Source organism: Haplochromis burtoni, unplaced genomic scaffold, assembly GCF_018398535.1.
Source record: "Haplochromis burtoni strain Fernald_Lab_line unplaced genomic scaffold, NCSU_Asbu1 Contig_184, whole genome shotgun sequence".
NCBI classification, from domain to species: domain Eukaryota; kingdom Metazoa; phylum Chordata; class Actinopteri; order Cichliformes; family Cichlidae; genus Haplochromis; species Haplochromis burtoni.
This window is the reverse complement of record NW_024582545.1, coordinates 57,304-66,549: the sequence shown is the minus strand read 5'-3', so window position 1 is coordinate 66,549 and position 9,246 is coordinate 57,304. Positions and strand designations below refer to the sequence as shown.

At 39.4% G+C, this 9,246-nt stretch overlaps 1 protein-coding gene across 1 annotated transcript in view; it reads left to right on the top strand.

The window, feature by feature from the left end:
- Positions 1 to 9,246, top strand: part of rassf3 (Ras association domain family member 3) — a 72,048-nt gene that overhangs the window by 6,867 nt on the left and 55,935 nt on the right. Inside the window, exon 2 of the mRNA XM_042225842.1 lies at positions 6,141 to 6,253. Coding sequence (XP_042081776.1) covers positions 6,141 to 6,253 — 113 coding nt within the window. The remainder of the gene's footprint in view (positions 1 to 6,140; positions 6,254 to 9,246) is intronic.

The following is a 9,246-nucleotide window of genomic DNA, read 5'->3' as shown; positions in this document are numbered from 1 at the left end:
CACACACACACACACACACACACACACACACACACACACACACACACACACACGCACACAAATGGGTGACGGTGTCTCTGGGAGGAGGGACCAGAGTAGAGCAGTTACTGCAGACAGAGACGCATCATGGATGGGAGTGAAGGATGATTATTTTGTGGAATTATATCAAGTTATGTTTGGATATGAATCACCACCTGAAGCCTGCAGGAACCCAGAAAACCTCAAAACAGTGTTTGTGTGTGTGGGGGGGAGACAGAGTGTGTGTGTGCAATGGGGTTTACCAAAAACTTTGGGAAACCTCTGAGGAGAATGTCCAGATTTTTCTATCGCTTTCCAAAAGTGATGCGACGTTCTGGACGCCTGGAAGTCAGTCTGCTGTGGAGAAGCTCTGGTGAGTTATGAGCGATGAACAGGACAGACCATTTAGGTGGCCAGTATTCACCACGGTCAACTTCTCTTATGCAGTTTCTTTCCATTCTCCTCGTCTGTTAGTGGAAACGTATCCTATAGTTTACAGTAAACTGAACTGTTCTCTGGTAAGAAGAAACCTAAAATATCATGCTGTGGAAACAAAAATTAAAATAACTTGTTAACCTGTTAACTTGTTAAACAAACACACCTCAAATGTCAGTGCTTCATTTCTGCTGCTATTAGTGTGTGTGTGAATGTGCTGAGGTAATGTCAAACCTCTTCAGTCTTTATTTTTCTCTTATACTTTTATCCTTTTTATACGCTGACTGGCTCAAGGTTTGATTACATACGCCCAAGCGCGTGTCCAGACATGTTGACAGGAACAAAAGAGACAAGACTAGAAAGATAATGAGGGGATAGCAGATGGCTGCTGTATTCAGCCCACACCTGTCCTCATTCACGCACCTGTCTTTGTCTTCTAACTTGTGTACAAGTATTTGCAGTTAGTGGACACAATATGTAGTCCTACCTACATATTTCACGCCGGATACTTAACCCTTTCTGCAGGAACTGCATTGTCTGATTTTGCATTCCTTGTTAATGCTTTCTCTTTAACTCCTAATGCACCAAAGTCACTTCTATTATCCATCCATTTATCCATGGATGTGGAGCAGTAGCAACTACCTCCCAGTCTACTAGTCCCCAGTTGTGTTAAAAAGGTTCTGTTTTTTTCAGTTTTGAGAAGTGGAGATACACAAGGACATTGCTTTTATTTTTATTACACAAAGGAGCACGATGGTAAAGGGGAAGCTGCATCCAGGACAGAAACAGCCGCATTTTACTGCATTTTTCAGGTCCTTTAAGCACCTGCACAGACAGCATCCTAATGCTAAGCTAGCCAGGAGCACAGAGTCATGACAAAGCTGAGTGAATGCCAACCCCATCCCAGCAGCTAGACTCTGAACTTCAACAGGTAAAAAAAGAAGCGATGAGCAGTCAGGCTGCATTCCCATCACTCCCATCCTGAGGCCGCCAAAGTGGAAGCCTTTCGGCAGTTGGATGAAGTGGAAATTCTGTCCATAAAAATTATGAACACAATCTGTGGTAAACACTTTACCCAGGCAAAGTCCAACGCTCACTGGGAACAATCTGACCTACTGCTGCTAATGCAGGCCAAGCTCTCACTGCATTTGTAAGGGACCGAATGGCTTGTAGCAACTGACCAGATGCCCTTTATGCCCATGTTTACTTATGCCATAAGTAAACATTTTTCTCATTAGTTTATAGTCCCAGACTTGATTTAAGTCTTAATAAAAATTGAAGATTATTTTATAAATAATGACCCTGTTAGAATCACAAAGGAAGACAAAGTAAGGCATCCCATATGGAAAAGATATATATAAATCGTATAAAGTTTGTATCTGTCTTGTGTGAAACTTGTATGAAAAGCATACAAGAGTGAAAACAGATATAAGATCCCTTGAAAAATTATATAATGAAACTTGTATGTTTTGGATACTTACTAAAACAATATATGAAAGTACTTACTAAAACAATATATGAAAGTAATGAGAAAGTGGCCACTTTCATGAGTAAATCATAAAATTCTTTACTATTTCTTTTCCATATGGGATGTTTTAAGCTAGCCCAACTTTATGATTGACATGTCTGTGCTGTGTGTGTGTGTGTTTGTTTCAGCACATGAGTGCTAAAGGAGCCGGAGCCTCATGGTCGCTCTCGCTGCACACACAGAACAAATTATAGAACTCGTGCTAAAAAACATTTCACTTTTCACACACGGGTGAAAAATCCATAGTGTGTAGCCAGTTTTGGATTTCTGACCTTTGACCTCTGATGTGAGACCCTGCTGAGTTTTAATGTAAGATGCTAAAACCCAAACTGAAATGGTAGTTTTGGCTGCAGTCAGTCAAGTTTCAGATTGTCCAGACTCATCAAAGCATTTTATTATATTTTGGACAAAATAAAGAGAAAAGTAGCGTTAAATACAACAAATGTAATTCTAATTTTTAATAAAACGTTCCTCAATCTGACTTTCCTAAATCAACATTTTCATATTTGAGGGAATTTTTTCTATTATGTTTTGCATTTGCTGTCTTAACCAACTGAATCAGAACTAAATTCAGAAGAATACAACGAGACAAATACTTTTAATATACAGCTCGCTTATTAAAATCTCAACAAAAGTTGTACATTGTTCGCTCTATTAAAAAAATTGTCTCGTGTTTATCTTTTTAAAGTAGTTTCTATGTATCTTTAATTCAGTCACTTATTATATATCAATACAGTGACAACTCGCTGTAAATGAGCCCTTTCTCAAAATGTGTTTTCACATGTTTATAGGCTTAAAGTTAGGTGTAAAAACTTTACCATTCACGCTGCATCGGCACTGAAAAAAAGAAAAGGTTACAGAGTTTATGTGTGTGTGTTTGAGACGTTCCTCCAGCGGGCTGATTGAGTCTGATCGATTTGTGGAGTCTGGGAAATGCTTTTATCCCTGAGACAGCAGATGAGGCAAATGGAGAGGAAGATGATGAAAAAGGAGGAAGAAAAAAACGCAAAAAACTGAGATATGATGGAGATCACTGGAACAGCCCTAACAATTCCTTACTGAAGATGAATGTTTACCTTTTTTGTCAGTTATATTGCAAATGCAAGGACATTTTTTGGTATTCCTGTACACAAATTTCCATTCATCCATTTGTTCCATTTTCCAAAGCCAGTATCAGTATCGAGTGATACATAACGACTGAAGACTCCTGAGAACATTTCACTTTGTTGAAGTGGTTTAAAAGTCATGAACACAAACTAATAGGTGCTTTTCACCTTTTGCTATTAGACAGTGTGAACATGCCATTAATTATTTCAGAATAAAATATGAATGTAGCCTTCACCCATTGGTTAGTTAAGACGATGACGACGAGGGGATGATGGCATCATTGGCTAATGATCTATGAGTTGCGTATAGCAAACAAAATACCCTTGATAATCCTCCTTTCTGACACTAATTATTTTGCCATAATTTACAAAATTAATTGTAACAGAAGTGAGCTGTTTCTGTTTCACAGCATCTTCCAGACTAAAAAAAGATGCAACACTTCTCACCCAGCATTAACAGCTGAGTCCTGGGCAAATGTGAACACGCCAGATGGCCGCGGCCTCGTGGACAATCTAAATTTTATTTTTTTGATCTCTCATGCCTGACTAAAACATGCTTGTCCTATAGCAGACACCGTAGCTAGGGTGATGCACCTGAACTGGAAGGGGTAAGACAACAGAACCCAGTTGACTGCAATCTACTAACATCTAGTGGTGAAAAATGTCACACACTGTAACGTTTAATTTTAGAATCAGAAAGACTATTTATCCCCAAGGGGCAATTAGGACTTAGAAGCTAGATCCATCTTTTTTCTGGGGGTTTTCGTTTCAATTAAAAGTAGAAAATTCAACTTTATGGCGGAACCAAAATCTTTATCGTGGTTTAAAGTGCTACACTGACTTTTTTGTGGTTTGGTTTGACGCAGCGCCTGCTATGTGTTGATATCTTCTTCATGTCCAAAAATAACCCTGCATGCTGCATAATGGTATTGATGGATGGATGGATGGATGTACAAGGCTCTTTATGACTTCCTCTGTGGATCAGGTTCATTGTCAGAAGGGATTGAGGTGGATGATTGGACAGGCGGATGACTGGATGGGCAGGAAACTGGATAGGCCGACCCAACTTTAGTCATAACAAGCTACGAAAGAGAGCAAAAGAGAGAGGGGAGGAGAGAGTGGCTGCAGATGGCTGAGTCAGCAGTCCTACGTCCATCCATCCATCCATCCACCACTGCCACCCCTCCTCCTCCACCTCTCCTGTCTGTGTGCCCATCTCACTGTGGCCTCCATTTGACTGTTAAATCACCCACTCAGCACAACAACAGAGAGAGAGAGGCAGACGGGGAAACGGGGGAGAATGGCACATCAGCATCTGAAGCACGGCCGAGAAACACCGCAAAGGGAAAGAAGAGAGAGTGTTGGCATGTGTGGTTCCATTCAGCGCGAGTGTGTGTGTGCAGGAGGATGTCATGTTGAGGCTCGTAGACAGGATTTCAGTGAGTGTATGAGTTGAAGATGGGAGATGGGAGCAGCCATGTGCAAACTGTCGGATAAAGTTGGACAGCACGTGAGAAAGAAGTCGACAGGTAGGATCATGGGACTAAAGACGCACACACCTGCATGTGCGAGGCTCGTGTAGGGTTGTGTTGGGGTGAATAATGTTTGTTTGATTACAAGAAGTGACTATGAACAACCCTCCTCCTCGGTTCTATTTGTTTTAATGGTGCATTTGGGTTGTAGCCAGTTGTAGCTAGCTCGGTGTGTGTGTGTGTGTGTGTGTGTGTGTGTGTGTGTGTGTGTGTGTGTGTGTGTGTGTGTGTGTGTGTGTGTGCCACTTAATTTAAAGTTATAACAAAAGTTGGGCACCACAGGGAAGAAGATATGACTTCAGTGGCTACATTTAGTCTGCAGCTAACTTGTTTTCATGTTGATTTAGCCTTAAATATTTTTATATATTCCTGTGTCATGAGAACAAAGCTGTAAACATTGCTTAATAAGCTCTGTTGTGAGGCAAAGACTGTTTTTAAAATGGGTTTTTATGTCCAATCACAAAAGTTGAAATCCCTAAAATGATTGACTTAGTGATCAAAAAGATGAGGAAATCTATATTTTCGTTGTTGGAACAAAATTTTCATGTTTTCTTTGATAAATGGATAAAAAGATGATTTATCTCTTACTAATTGCTTAATTTCTATCAAATGACTGGAGTTTTAAAGCTGTAGCAAACAGTTTGTCTGAATTAAATATGTTTTTAGTTGCTTTGGTGATTGATGTGTTAGAATCTGCAAGCTGTCTACAATTAGATAACTGCATTAATGAGATCATGTTTATTCCTTAAAATATAAGAATGGTACATGAACACTGGAGGATCAGATGAGCTCATTCAGCCAAGCTGAAGCTTCAAAGCTGCTGCTCAGTGTTTTTGTCCCATGATTCTCAAACTTTTTCAGTTCATGGAAACATTTTTGTTTCTAAAGCTTCTCACGTTGTGGCGATAGGACCATCCTGTAGGATAGGCTCCAGCCTGCCACGCTGAATGAGATGAGTGGAAGAACATGGATAAGTGGGATGGTTGTTTGATTTTAAGCCAAACTTATTTCTCTAATTAAGAAAAAACACTTCTATAATCAAAGAAATGATGCTGTATTTGTGAGCCACCACTAGTTTGCAAAGAAGATGAATTTGACTCAATCAGTATCATCCAGAAAATGTCATTTAAAAATTTTCCTACAGGCTTTGCTCATCTGAAGTATCCTTGAATGTGGAGCCCGAATCTTGCTCACTGACTTTTTATTTTTATTTAATGGTAATTTGGAAAAGAAATTGTCATATTTAATTCCTCTTTATTTGCATTTCAATGTTAAAACATAGTTTAATCTCACCGGATTTTATTCTGAAACCTCTCCCTCCTCCATGTCATCATTTGCATGTTGTTGTTTTCCATTTGCAGAAGAAGAACCTCAACCGACACGCTGCCCTTATCAAAAGAGCATTTGCATATACGTTACAGAAACTTTTTTCCGTATGCATATCTGCTCCTTACTGCTAACCCTATCATTTATACTTTTATTACCAGTGAATGAACCTATAATCAGGTCATTTCTCTGCAGGTTGCAAGTACGCGTGCCACACTGCATGTCGGGACAAAGTGGCACTGGACTGCCATCCTCCAGTGTTGCCCGTCAGCCAGGACCAGCTCAACAACAACAACACGCCACTCCATGTGAGTACACAAAACACTCTGACTGGGATTTCTCGCTTTTGTTTTCCAGTCAGCTCAGTCTAATCCAACTCACGAGAATCTCTTTGTGTGTAACTGTGGTCCAGTTATCCACAAATATGTGGTTTTTACAGTGTGGTTTTTAAAAAAAAAAAAAAAAAGATTATTTAGTGTTATGCGTTGGTGAAATAGTGTTTAATGGGCACCACACACTTCAGTGACCTCCCCTCTGTGCTGTCTGATGATTAGAGATTAGTGTTTTATTGTTAGCCAGTAACAGCAGTTAGTTTTATTATTATTATGTAAACTGTTATTCTCTCCAAAATCTTCTTTGTCTGTGGAAACAAAAACTACATACATTTATTTGTTATACTAGAGGAGTCTAAAAAGTCTCCTGCGTTATAAAACCCAGGTTATTTTAAATTTCGGTTTATTTGTCACTGTAATGCTGTCGATCACCTCTGGATTGTGCTGTAGGCTCATTTTTTAGCTGGTGCAGTTTGCCGTTTCCCACTTTTGAGCTATCCACACACACAGTACAAGAGAAAAGAGGAAGCTAACAGTTTATTTCATTATCTTTTGTCGAGTGGTGTTAATGCAGTGCTGTGCCTCGTTACCTGGCAGTACAGGCAGATTACAGACATGACAGGAAAATATTTACTCTTTCATCCTTTGGTAGAGATGCCCTCTACCAAAGGATAACAACCAAATATTAGTTTGAAAAACATTTATTTAAAACTAAAATGGGCACAAATATATATTTTCAAAATGTCACCGTAGTTACCAAAGTTAGGATATTATTGCTTCAGCAGCCAAAACTTTAAGCACAACCTGTAACAAATTATCCTAGAAGTAGAAATAAACTTAAAATGACACAAAAAGACAAACACTGACTGTACGACTTCATAAATCCCTAAAATAAAGTAGATCAATTATTTTATAGTTTTTCAGTCACTGATCAGACAAAACAAACGTTCTGACATAAATATAGGTTTTAAGAAACTTTGTTTTGTAAGTGCTTTGCTACTTGTTCTCTAATGTGTGCCTTTCTCCTATTTTTGTATATCGCTCTCTTGGTTTTATTTCTGTTTCTCCTGTCTGCTGTCTGTTTATATTTTATTCCAGCACAGTTGGTGTGGAGCACCCACAATTTCATTGTACATCTACAATAATAATAAAGGGCTATTCTATTCTATTCTATTCTATTCTATTCTTTTCTATTCTATTCTATTCTATTCTATTCTATTCTAGTCTATTCCTAAAGTGCATTTTAGAGACCCAGTTCATGAAGTGATTAGTTAATTAGCTGATAATGTGATGGATGTGGTATAAAATGATATTTATCTGAGCTGGAAAACATGTTGGAGTCTGTTTTTGATTTTTTTTGACACTCGCACACACCCATCGTGCATCACTCACCAAGAATGGTGTGTGTGTGTGTGTGTGTGTGTGTGTGTGTGTGTGTGTGTGTGTGTGTGTGTGCATGCTTGTGTGTAATTCCTAGAAGACAGCTGGGTGTGCAGGAGGCCTGGTTCATGTAAAGTGTTTTTGCAGACCACATGAGGCTGTAGTGCAACACCATACAACTGTATCTCTGTAGGCCTTCAATAACTTTAAGTGTGTGTGTGTGTGTGTGTGTGTGTGTGTGTGTGTGTGTGTGTGTGTGTGTGTGTGTGTTAGCACAGCCAGCTAGAGTTATTTCCTTCATAGGAAACAGTTACAGGATGTGTGACACTGGCAAAAAGAGAGAGATCAGCGTTCGAATCACAACACTTCTATTAAAATAAATAAACCACTCGTCTTTCTCCGGTCAACAGTCACATTCCATTTTATACAATGGAGTTAAAACCCTCCCATTATTGTATTCATGCACTAATCCACATTTTAGTGGATAAATATTTATATATGCACAGATAAGTTAATGATGAGTCAGCAAATGAACAGAACACAGAGAGGAGCTGTGATATAACAGCACTAAAAGTTAGTTTTTAAATGTGTTTTAAGTGTAATAATCAATGAAATCTTCTTCCTGAATCCATAAAAAGGGGTCCTATTGGGCTTTTTCTTCTTTTGCGATATAATATATCTAATGTACAAGTAATCCCTGTGAACAAACAGCTCGGACTTTAGATTGCTCTAAATGTTCAGATTCAGATATTTTTCTCTATGTTTGGCTACTGTGTGAATCATGCAAAGCTGCTCTAGGATAGTCCAAAAATAGAAGTATGGCTGGCTCTAAGTCCCACCCTGATAGAAGATGGCTGGGAATTAAATGGAAGTAATGTGATGCTTCTGGATTTTGAGTTTTTCTCTTGTTGAGTTTTTGGTCTGTCTATCCCTCCATACATACAACCATTCTCAAGCCAGTGAAGAGGCTTAATCTCTCTATCTTGTCATGGCTGTTTTCCTGGCATCTTCCCAGTAGGAAATGCTCACTGGTATCCACGATTGAGTTCTTTTGGAATGGGAACCTTTCTGTAAAGTGACCATCGCCGTCTTCACCACAACGGATTGGTGTGTCTACATCACTGCTGATGCCACACTGATCCATCGATCCATCACTCACCAGCTCCAGTCTCCCTTCACTGGTGAACAAGAGCGTGAGATACTTAAACTCGTCCACCGATCCCAGCAAACATTTAGACGTGGAATGACCAATCTGCTGCTGGTGGTAGTTTCAAAATAAAAGTTGCGCTGATGTCGGAGACAGAACCTCAACATTGTTTCGAGCTGCTTATTGACAGTAGCACACAGACCTTTGTTAGGCCTTTTAGCAGGAAAGCGGACACTGCAAAGATACCTCAGACTCCGCCCTCTCACTCTAGGGCTCATTTCTGATCCCACTGATTACACGGTCAATCCAGCACATCACAAGGCTGCTGACATCAGGGATGATAGATAAGACAAAGTATAAGATAATATACTCCATTATATCCTCTTTAGATTCCCATCATGTTCATGATCAAACCAACCTCACACCTCACTGCTTACATCCC